Raw genomic sequence first — 13,188 nt, forward strand, 5'->3', positions numbered from 1 at the left:
ATATATATATATATATATATATATATATATATATATATATATATATATATATATTAATGCAATTTTAATAAGTTTTGTTTTTAAAATGTAAAAAATAAGCTAAAAGAATTATGTGCAATTTGTTAGATGTATTTTTAATACACGCACACAACGCTGCTGTTACGTCTATCGGTGTGAAGCCGCGTCGCTTATGTCACTGAGTGAGAAAGAGACTGGTCTTCGCTTTTTCTCGCTTCTTCTCGCTCCAACTCACTGCGTTTACGCGCATCCGAGGATGTTTTAGCTTTCTCGGCGTGGATCTGAGTCGTGAACGCGAGTATGATATATCATTGCTGCCGAGAAAAGATTCCCTATATAAAGTTTATTATCAAGTCAAGATGTTTATATCAATATACATTCAGAATTTTATTCTACATATAATGACACAAGTATCTCAAAGTGATAAAGTTATAAAACATACACATAAACTTTTTTACGGCAGCGACAATTTGTGACAAAATATGAAATAAATATAAGGCGAACATTTAATGCAACGTGTCAGTACGTCGCCCGGAGTAAAAGTAACGTACTAGCAATTTCCTGACGAGCATTCTACGTCTTAATAGGATACCTTTAAGCCATTTGCTTATCGTTATATTGATAGAATAAATACGGAACTGTTTTTATCTTTTGAAGCAATTGTAGCACTATGAAAGTAAAGGTGCTAAGATAACTTCCCAGACAACATAATGTTTAAAATCAGGACATAAGATGTCTTAGAGATCATCTTTAAGACATCTTTTAGACGATTTACGTATAAATGTCTTTAAGGCATCTCAAAGATTATCTTTAAGACATCTTATATTCCGATTTTTGACATTATTTTGTCTGGGTTATTCAACATGTAAATGTTTATCAAACGATGTAGACAAAACAGTTCGCTTTATCGATACAGTTGGAGACTGCTTAATTCGTTCTTGGTTCGAATCCAAGTCGCGGAAACGATTATCATTAATGCGACTATGATTAGTATATTGATCATAGATTAATGTGGTCCGCTATTGTAATGCAGAAAAAATCTGAAAAAGATGTAAATATAAAAATCATAAATATATATCCATATATTTATGCAATAATATTTTGACTCTCGGTGGTTCAATTAAGCTGAATTTTAGATGGAAAATTTCTGTAAACTTGTTGTTACCATGTGAACCACTGACAAACTTGTGAAATATTTAATATTAAAATATTAATTTTTCTACTATAAAAGAACTGAAAATTTAATAATATTCTATTAAGATATTTGCAATTTTGTTAACTTTTACTAAATTTTTATTATAGTGATTCACATGATAACGACAATTACGGAAATATTCTACCTTCAAAAATTCTAAAATTCAGCTTCATTAAACCACCGAAAGTTAAGATATTATTGCAAAATGACGACCTTGAAAAGAAAAACGAAATATATTTTAACTACATGTACCATACACTTATATTGAGTATTTGATCATCAAAATTATATTTTTTTTCTCTTTATATGTTATATAAATACACGTCAAAATAACATTTTCGCATATTCATTCAGTTTGTCATAAAAAATTGTGAAAAAACAAGCATGATTTTTAAATCGTGCAATCTGACCTTCCAGTCCCCTTAATAGAGTCTGGTGTATATTGTAAATGTATATTGTAAATTGTATAAATACACATTGCGGATGAATAGAAGCATATGTTTCTACTTATAATTCTGTATGTTTCACGTGCGGAGTTGCGGTCAATTTAATAAATACGGACTATAGCGTTTCGAGTTAGACGTGCATTATACATAAATATACGGATACATGTTTTTCATATTTACATCATTTTCTCAGATTTTTTCTGCATTACAATAGCGGACCACATCAATCTATGGTCAATATATTGATCATAGTCGCATTGATGATAATCAATGAAGTTCACAACTTGGACCCGCATCAAGAACGAATTAAGCAGTCTCCAACAATATCGATAAAGCAAACTGTTTTGTCTATAACGTTTGATAAACATTTACACTATAAAGTATAATAAGTTGAATAAAGTTATTTTAGCACCTTTGCTTTCATAGTGCTACAGTTCCTTCAAAAAGAAAAAATAGTTCTGCATTCATTCTATCAATATAACAATAAACGAATGGCTTAAAGGTATCCTATTAAGACATAGAATGCTCGTCAGGAAATTACCAATACGTTACTTTTACTCCGGGCGACCTACTGGCACGTTGCATTAAATGTTTATATTTATTTCATATTTTGTCACAAATCGTCGCTGCCGTAAAAGAGTCTATGTATATGTTTTGTGACTTTAAGACCCAGACAACATAATGTCTAAAATCGGAACATAAAACGTCTTAAAGGTCATCTTTAAAGTGTCTCTCAGACAATTTACGTATCTCTTTAAGGCGTCTTAAAGATTATTTTTAAGACGTCTTATTTCCAATTTTAGACATTATGTTGCATTGTGTTGTCTGGAGATACTTGTGTTATTATATATAGAATAAAATTTTGAATGTATATTGATATAAACATCTTGATTTGATAAGAAACATTACATAGGGGATCTTTTTTCGGCAACGACGATATATCATAGTCGTGTTCACGACTCAGATCTACGCCGAGAAAGTTAAAATATCTTCGGACGCGTGTAAACACAGTGAGGCGAGAAGGAGCGAGAAGGAGCGAAGACTATTCTCTTTTTCGTTCGGTGACATGAGCGACACGGCTTCACACCGATAGACGGAGCAGCAGCGTTGTGTGCGTTAAGAGATGGCACATGGAGGGGGTATTTTTCCTCGAACGTTGCAGCGTGCATGGCCACATTTCTGCAGCACTGGGCACCAGTCTTTTTGGAGGCATGGGTTCGAATCCCACCGCTGCCAGTTTTTTGAGACAAATTTTATTTTTGAAAACTTCACAACTAAAACACATTATTGCATGAAAATATGCATGAAGATCGTTGAATCGTATCCTGATGTGCATATTGCAACAGCGTGACCGAGCGATGTAAAGATAATTAACTTTTCGTAGTCTTATGTCGAGTCTACCTCGATATCATATTTTGTTCTAACCGATTCTATAAATCAACTGATATAGTTCTGAAAAAGGTCTACCCTTTGATTTTCGTGAAATTTGGTCTTATATATTCCAAAATAAACATATCTAAAGCGTTTTTTGACGTAACTAAAAATTAATTGAGATAACGTTAAAATAATAGTTGTATTAATAGTAGTTATATATAATAAGGTAGGTTAGCTTTTTGCGGAGAGGGGCGAAGTTTTTTATACATATCCCACATAATACTGATAATTTCTCTTGATTTGTGAAATATATTATTTGAACTTATTTTAATCTTTTCATACGTATTTGTGTAAAATAGGTAGTGTTTACCACCTTTGTTAATATTACATAGGAGTTTTTGTTAATCTTGTAAAATATTAATTTTTAAATATTGGTAGACTTAATTAATTTAGTAAATTTATTAATTTAGAAAAGTAAAAGATATATATTTAAGTAACAACTCCTCCGCTTAAAAGAGATTTGATAGAATTACATAAGAAAATATATGTAATTAAATCGTAATATTAATAAAAAATTATAACATTATATAAAAAGTCATTATATAGAAAGACATTATGTATTCAGGTAAACATTTAATCAAATAAATAAATTTAGTATCATATTCAATTGCTAAAAATAAGTTACGATATAAAATGAAAGAAATTGATAACTTTTTTATATAAGCTAAAATAACAAAAATTAAATTTTCCGACAGAAATAAGTTCAGATAAAGTCATATAATATTTAAATAAAATTGGTATATATTTCTATCAATCTCCTTATCGGATTTTTTAAACAAGACTCTGAAGGATAAATATATACGTTTATGTATAAGAGGTATAAGTCATTTATACCATTGTTATAAAGAATAAAGAAATAAACACGTTGAGCTTAAATATACGTTTGTATATTTGATATAATTAATCTGTTCTCAACAGCATTCGCAAATGTATATTTATAGAAATAGATAACAAATACATAACAAATTATATAAAATGTATAATAATTCTCATGTAATTAAAAATGTACGTTATACAGAGAGCGTTACTCTTTCTGCAATATATCTTATAGATGAAATCATCCTTTATTCGTGGCATGTAAGAACTTTTGGAAATAAATATATTTGCTTTTTTAACATTACAATTCAAATAAATATTTTAATTGCGCTAAGAAAAAACAATTTTATATTTTAGATATATTTATTTAAAAGTATCTCGAGCTATTTCATAGAATTTCATGAGAACTCGAATGTGGACCTTTTAGAAACTATAACTAATCAATTTTAATTATTAATAACATATTCAACAAAAATATAATATTGTAAACATGTTGCGTTTGTCCGTAAATATATTACGGCCGTGATTTTTTATCTACAAGTCAATTGAGAAGACCATAAAAGATTAAAACACATCAATTTCTCCAAAAGTATGTATTCAAATTTCAACTGCCTGTCTTTTTATATAGTGCTATTAGATGACCTCATGTGGCTTCTTTCAATAAAGATTTGTGTCATGTAACAGAACAATTAGCGACAATGTGGAGAAAAAACTACCGTACAATAAACTGAATGAAATATATATACTGATGAAAGTTATTTTTACAATTTTAGGTTGTGGAGGGTCGTGCTTTTCCAGTTCCAAGATTTGCGCTGAGACCAGTCGAGTCTTTAGAGGTACCAGTAGAAGCGCGTGCTGAAGTTACTGATGGCCAGTCCATGGAGCAACAATCCGAGCAACAGCAACAAGCCGACCAGCACCAGCCAACACATATGATGATTCAGCAACAGCAGCAGCAACAACAACAACAGCAGCATCAATCCATGCAGGAAGCCCGTCCTCACTGTAAATAAGACTTTATTTATTTCAATTTTTTTTTCAAGATTTTATTTTTAATATAACCAAGAGATAAAATATATATAATAAGAAAGAAAATATATTCAAGAAATAAAAGATATTTATTCGCGGTGGATACTAATATAACATATTTAATAATACTAATAAAAATTTTTTAAATAAGAAAATAAAGTAAATATCCCAATTAGTAACAGTGTTTCAATTAGTGACAGTTGCATTCGTTTTTCTCTTAATAAATCAGATAATATGAATCTATATTTATTCTAAACTTGTGTTCTTACTCTAAATTTTATACAGGGTGTTTTAGACTCTCCTCCGCATATTTTGTAAGAATATAAAACGGGTTGAGGTGAACATAAAAGTCCTATGCCGCTTTGCGATATTCGCAATAATAACCAAAAAATTAATTGTAAAAGATTAAGAAAAAACGCACGCTGAATGGTTAAAGGAGAAGCGCTCGCGACCTAGTAGTCTTTTTTAAAAAATGGTGAAAAAAGACGTCAAGTTCACGCGCTTGCCCACACGAGTAGAATTATTACAAAAACTAGTTAATTCTATAAAAAATATTTTATTTGTAAAATAACACATTTAAAAATGTTTATAAGAAATATTGTTGTTTAAACTTCTAATAAACTTTGATTCCCGAGCAGCACGCATCAGCAAGAAAGGGGATTCGTACGCACTCACGCGACAGTGCCCGTGAGTCTCACGGTGAGTATGTGCGTATCCCCTCCCGTGCTGATGCGTGCTGCTCGGGAGCAGTGCTGGCAGTTCGCGATATATTTTCGCGCACGCGCATTGAGCAAACTCTGTGGTAACCTCAGCGCCGTATCTATTTTAAGGTATCATAAGATCCTTCACCTAAAGGAAAATATGAAAGGATTGTAGGAAGAAAAAAAGTTTGTGGAAAGAAACAGAATGCTATTCATAAGTAAAAATAAATATATTTTTTACTTTATATCACTTTATATCACAATATCACTTTATATTAAAATTGCACTTTTTATCACATTTTATTTATTAATATATACTATATATACTTATTATCACATTTTACACAGCTATACTAATTGTTATAACTATATTAATTATACTAATTTATTATTATGTCATTTCACTACCTATCTAATCTAACCACTCCCAGGCAAACAACACAGACAGACGGCCGAGTATTTTCTGCATGTCCCTTAAGAACCCCCTATTAGTGCCTAACGCCGTCATTGGAAACTGCTTACGTCGAGCTGCTACGTCACTTCACGCATGCGCACAAGGGCTTCTGTCTATATAGAAAATATCGCGAACTGCCAGCACTGCTCTGGAGTAAAAGTTTTTATCACTGCGCTCAGCCATTCAGCGTACGTTTTTCCTTAATATTTTACAATTAATTTCTCGGTTATTATTGCGAATATCGCAAAACGGTGTAGGACTTTTTTGTTCACCTCAATCCATTCTATATTTCCAAAAAATATGCGGAGGAGAGTTTGGGACATTCTGTATATTATCATATATTGCATATTTTTCTTAAGACGTAGTATCACAATTATAATAAAGGATCCCGCACAAAACCTATGGAAAATGGTTTTCGGTCAAATTGGCTGAAATTTCACTATGTTATAGTTTTCGCCATGCTGATAAAAAGTTATCATTGCACCAAGTCCCAAAAGTCAATATTTCCCAAAATATAAAGGGTCAAAGTAGTGAAATATGGTCATCCGCAGTAGTAAGACGTATGTTATAAGTATAATATATATGTATATGTATATACAGGGTGGGGCAAAAGTATCGGACCGGTGAAATATCTCGAAAAATATAAGTTTTATAAAAAACTATTTCAGATCTTAAAAAGATCTATTGTATTTACTGATTTTAGCAGATTGATCTTGGGTGGCGTTGCCAAGGTAAAAAATCAGTTGTTTTCACGGCTACTCACAATCAGTTGTTTTCACGTAGTTTTTGAGTAGCTGTGAAAACAACTGATTGTGAGTAGCCGTGAAAACAACTGATTGTGAGTAACTGTGAAAACAACTGATTTTGAGTAGCTGTGAAAACAACTGATTTTGAGTAGCTGTGAAAACAACTGATTGTGAGTAGCCGTGAAAACAACTGATTGTGAGCAGCCGTGAAAACAACTGATTGTGAGTAGTCGTGAAAACAACTGATTTTTGACCTTGGCAACGTCACCCAAGATCAATCTGCTAAAATCAGTAAATACAATAGATCTTTTTAAGATCTGAAACAGTTTTTTGTAAAACTTATATTTTTCGAGATATTTCACCGGTCCGATACTTTTGCCCCACCCTGTATATACATATACATATATATTGCGGAACTAAATATTTATTACATATATATATGTAAAAATCGATTTTTATTTATTTCGTGAATAAATATCAATGTATCACTTATACTTATAACATACGTCTTACTACTGCGGATGACCATATTTCACTACTTTGACCCTTTATATCTTGGGAAATATTGACTTTTGGGACTTGGTGCAATGATAACTTTTTATCAGCATGGCGAAAACTATAACATAGTGAAATTTCAACCAATTTGACCGAAAACCATTTTCCATAGGTTTTGTGCGGGGTCCTTTCGAATAAAATTAAAAATTATAATAAATCCTGGAACAATAGAATTTTACAAATATATTGTTGATGGCGACAGTTTAAACAGTTGCTGTCAACAGAAATTGATCATTCACTAGTCTGTTCTTTTTAGCTGCATTGCTGAACTGATACAATAAGTTGGAATAAGACAACTATATTTTTTCTCACTCTAACTTATTGCACCAGTTCAGTAGTGCAGCTGAAAAGAACAGACCACACCATCATATATCTATTAGTTATTCTGTAATTTCAAGTGATTGAAATGATTATATCAAAGTTGAGAGAAGGTTTAAAGAATATTTTGTAAGCAAAGGAAATAATAAGATATGTAATTTTCATAGTTAATTTATACATATCATTAATAGGTACTATTATTTATTAATTTATACATGTCATTAATAGGTACTATTATTAATACTACTATTATTTATTTATTTCTATTAGTGAAAATCTGCATAAATATGACATAAAATAATATAAACATATATTATTATGATATATAAACGTTTCTATTTCTAAAAAGAATATGTTTGTAAATCTCATTTATTATAGAGTTCAGAAATACCATTAATGTCGTAACTTGACCCTTCAGAGTTTATTAAATATGTCATTAGCCCATAAATTGTTATGTTAAAGTTAGTAATAAGTTAGTAATATGTTCATAATTCTATAACCATATTCGAATAATATTAAATAATGCTTATATAATATGTAATTCTCCCGTTAAATAATACCACAAATTAGGCCAAAACTAACCTGATGTATCACACATTAGTTACACTTTTAAAAAAAAAGTATTATAAATAAATTAAAATCCCTCCATGCATTAAAAAACACATTTACAACCCTAAAAAGCTTTTCAAGAAAATCCGTTATGTGTATATATGTGTATTTAGTTTTTTTTTAATATGTATATTATTAATTAATTAATTTATTTTCAAGATGAGGTTACTTGGTCATTAAATTGGATATTCAGCTTATACATTTTTTAAAATCTTAGATTTTCATGAAAGCAATTGTTTATTTTATTTAAATCAAATAATTTAAATTTAAGTAAATATATGGTATTTTAGTGCCCACCGAATTTTTATTTTTTATTCTTCAGATATTTTTTTTCCCTGCTATATACGATATAGTTGTTTAGATTGTGAAGAGATTAAATATTTAAGATTATTTTCTTTTTGTAGTTGTACAACCACGTTCTGTACGCTCCGCACCTGACGAGGTCTTCCTTCATCGTCGCGAGAAACGCGTACGTCGTTGCGCCTGCGATTGTGCGTGCTAAATGATGCAGCCAACAACGGCATTCGCGTCGGACGGACCGAATCATTGAGTCCGCCCGGGATCTTAAAATTAAGAAGAAGTGGACCTTAAAAGCGCGTTACTAACGCACACTACGATCAGATATTTAAAATTGTTGCAGTCTTGGCGATAAGAAATAGTTGCATATATTCTTGTCAATGTTGCAACCGGCTGCAAGCGGCAATCGCACCGAATTCTCACGAACAGAAATAGATTATTATAGCAGGCTACGACGTTCAAGTAATTTCCCTTCAGGTTTTCCTAAATTCTGAAATTTGGTGAAAATCCAAGAATTCGTCACTTCTACTCGTCGAACTGTGTTCGTCGCGAAAGAGGAAAAACGATAGAGTTGCACAAAGTTGATAGTATTTTTATGTTCCACACGACTTACCGAGGTAAGTGCGCCCGCTAATTAAAGCGTACAGTCGACGATTATAATGGAATTTGCTCGTCGAAAAATAATGTCTCATTTGATCAATAATTATTGACTTTGGAATAATTGATTTTACAATATTTTTAACCTCAGCCATCAGTACTGATTAAGTAAATTATTTAGTAAACTGTGTAAAGTATAACACATTTTACATACATTTTACCGACACAAGCTACTATATATCAATATATATATCAATGAGATTAGAGTAATATTTTCTAAACGATTTGTCGATTGTATTCTTTCGTAGACGGAAAGAGTGGAAAGTGTAGCTTAGAAATCTGTGATTCCCTTCTATACTGGAAACGTGCTTCAAGAAATGTAGTAAACATGGTTTAATATTTTAAAAGGTAAATAACTATTATTATTAGGCGTTTGTGTACAATAATCAACTCCTTATATCCTTTTAATAATTATGCATTTTTGTTTACTTATCTCTTATGACCCTCCGTCCCCTTCGTAATGATAGAAAAAGGATCGTATAAGCTAATTCAAAAGCTTCTCGAAAACACAGTATATTTTTATTTTAGTTCAAATGATTATTTACGGATACACTTCTGTACATTGTTTGCGCTTTGGAAATTAATTTAAGCTTCGATTATTTTATTGATTTATGTTCTTTATGTATTCTACATGTTTTCCTTTTTTTCATGACAAATAATAAAGTGATACGATATTGGTTAGACTCAATTTTGCTACACCTGTTAATAAATCTAAACACATGCAATCTCTTGCCATCCTAAGTTAATAAGCCCGAAGATATAAAAAACGAAGAATTTTACAAACGAAGAATTTTACAGAAGCTTGTCGGTAAAAAGTAGGAAGAGTTGATTAATTTATATTAGTTTTTTATACTTTTGGAAGTTTGTTTATATCAATATAATATTGACTTTATTGGTATCTTTAAATTATTATAGATTAACTATATGAAACATGCGAATTGATTTTGTGAGAAAGAAAAATCTTCAATATTATTCTTTAAATTACTAAATATTTTTTTTTTATAACACTTGTATTTTTTTTTATATAAAATAAAATCATTCTTTACAGAATGTCTTGAAGAATAAATAAGAAGAAATGATAATAAGAATAAATAACTTGACATAAAAATATTCGAGTTAATCAGAGAAATGTTTGGGTAAATTATGAAATCTTTGGATATCAAGCGGCATGGTATTATATACCATGACTTATATACAATAGATTGCATTTTCTTATGAGATATTTAAACATAATACTTGAAGAACAACTATTATCTTTCTATGGTCTACAGGTATTCCATTTTTGTCCAACTTGGTTCCTATTGAAGAAAGCTAAACGAAGCAAGTGTTACGCGATGGTTACATTCACGACGGATGAGCGCAAACTTTCATTCAGCTGCCCCCTCCCACTACGTGAAAACTAAAAAATGAATAGCTCAGAATTAGGAGCTATTTATGAGCTTTCGATCCCCGCTAATCGAAAATTTTGAGCTCATTTTCCTGAGTACTAATTTTTATTTGTAGGTGAGGGCCTAAGTAAACGTTTACTCAGCCCCCTCCACTTCTTAAAATTGCATGAACATAATCGGGATAAAAGCAGAATTATGAGCTAATTAGGAGCTCTCAAACTAGCATAGTTTTTGAGCTCCATCCTCTACTCTCGTAACAACCTTTAAACAGTTTACGTTCAAGAGATAACTCATAAAAAAAAGAACTCAAGTATTACTTTCATTAATATTATTATCCGATTAATATGCTCACAAGATATATAATCTATGATTCTTGAACTGTAACCCCTTGGCAAGAAAACGACCCTTTACAGTCCGAGAGAACTATACTTAAAAACCGATTACTGCTCGCCAAAAGATATTTTCTCCATTTATGAGCTTCCAAGATATGTAGATTTTGATTTTTGAACTGCAACTCCTTAAAAGGAACATCACTTTCTATCGCTCGCACTCAAGAGAGAACTATACTTAAAAACCGATAAATGGGTTATTTCTCGCCAGAAAATATTTTCTTTATTTATGAGCTTCCAAGATATGTATATTTTGGTTTTTGAGCTGCAACTCCTTGGTAGGAACACTACTTTTTATCGCCCGCACTCAAGAGAGAACTATACTCAAAAAACGATGAATGGGTTATTTATCGCCAGAAAATATTTTCTCCATTTATAAGCTCACGAGATATGTATATTTTGATTTTTAAGCTGCAACTAGTGTTACCAGGTGGTAGAAAAATTAGGCGGTAGATGGTATACTAAAAAGCAGTAGATTTGAAATTTAAAGCGGTAGATCTTTTATTTCAGAAGTTTCGTAAAATATAAGACATAAAACTGATAGTTAATAAAAAAATATTCTAATTATAAATAATACGAATACCTAAAACAATTCAATAGCAAATAAAAGAGAAATTACTTATAATGAAAAGTGCACTCGTAGTTTTTTCTATAATCTTTATTTAGTCTCACTGAATATCACAAATTTTGTATAAAACTGGTTAACAGAAAAAATAATAATTATAATAAGTAATACGAAAGCTAATGCGGGGTGAGAACGTAGAGTTCCTAGGGACTCTATAGATTGCATTCCAAAACATCTTTTTCGAAAAAATTTTACTCTAAAATCTATAGTTCATGTTACATATACACTATAGACTTAAGAGTAAAATTTTCCTCGAAAAGGAGGCTTTGGAATGCAACCCTAGTAGGAAACACGATAACACCGCTCACGGTAGTCTGGCAGCACTAAATTAGAATATCGGAAATAATATGCTGTTTCAAATGTAATTTTCTTACTTGTAGTCGTGGTTGTCAGTCTTTAATGTATTCTTCACGATAAAAATTTTCAATTTCTAATTCATACACGAATAATCGATAAAATATATAAGTAAAATAAAAAAAACGGTAGATAATCTAGTCAAAACGGTAGATCTACCGCTAAAACGGTAAACCTGGCAACACTGGCTGCAACCCCTTGGTAGAAACTGCTCTCATCCGCACTCAAGAGAGAACTATGCTTAAGGGATCATTCTACTGAAATTTCGAAAAAATCGATTTTTCATTTTTTCATTTTTTGAAAATATATGTATTCAAAAATTTATTGTACAATTGTACAATTGTACAATTTTGGTGAAGAAATTCAAGCTACAGCTAGTCTGTGTAGTGGCTCGCTTAGCCATATGTGCCAAGGATGCCACTTTTAGCTTACCTAGGCCTGGTTACACCAACATTATTTTGGCTTTAAGCGAAAATAAACATATATCTATCTTTATCTTTTTTTCTATATAAATAAAGATAGACATATATTTAAGTGTTACTTAAAACCAAAATAACGTTGGTGCAACTGGGCCTTATTGCAAGCGAGCGACAGTGTAAGTATACGCTTGATTCTTTGACCCCCGAAGCTTGTCGCCGGCTTGCTTGTGTGCGTATCCCCTCCACGCTGCTGGTTGCTTTACATAAGCTAAAAGTGGCATCCTTGATATGTACTTCACTGCTACGGCTCTAAGTCGGCGATAATTTACTTCTATACTTGCTTTATTGTTATAACCAGTATAGCCTGTAACGTAACCTTTTCTTAAAATATAGACTAAATATTTTGTACAATATCTATGGTAAACAAAAAATAAATATTTATAGTAAGATTTTATAAATATTTTAAATATATAAAAGGAAAAAGTACCAAAATCTTTATTTAAAATATTATTAAAATATAAACTAAATATTTTATACAATATTTATAGTAAACAAAAAATGAGTATTTGTAGTAATATCTTGTAAATATTTCTATTTACAAATATTATACATAAAAAAATAAATGTAATTATTTATAACTATTAAATTACTGAAAGAATAAGAAAATCGAAATTTTTAAATTGGTAAGATACTCTGAAAAAATTCTTTAAATTAAAGAAATATATTTTGTTAAATATA

General features: G+C 30.6%; 1 protein-coding gene across 1 annotated transcript in view; it reads left to right on the plus strand.

Annotated features, from left to right (window-relative positions):
* LOC116850343 (fibrous sheath CABYR-binding protein) overlaps positions 1-9,963 on the plus strand; it is an 86,226-nt gene extending 76,263 nt beyond the window's left edge. The window contains exons 8-9 of the mRNA XM_032828528.1: positions 4,683-4,914; positions 8,726-9,963. Of these exons, the coding sequence (XP_032684419.1) occupies positions 4,683-4,914; positions 8,726-8,823 (330 nt within the window). The 3' untranslated portion in view covers positions 8,824-9,963. The remainder of the gene's footprint in view (positions 1-4,682; positions 4,915-8,725) is intronic.
* Positions 9,964-13,188: the final 3,225 nt, after the last annotated feature.

The sequence above is a fragment of the Odontomachus brunneus genome, unplaced genomic scaffold, assembly GCF_010583005.1.
Source record: "Odontomachus brunneus isolate Ranch 3 - 2012 unplaced genomic scaffold, Obru_v1 Obru_scaffold_143, whole genome shotgun sequence".
Taxonomy (NCBI): Eukaryota; Metazoa; Arthropoda; class Insecta; order Hymenoptera; family Formicidae; genus Odontomachus; species Odontomachus brunneus.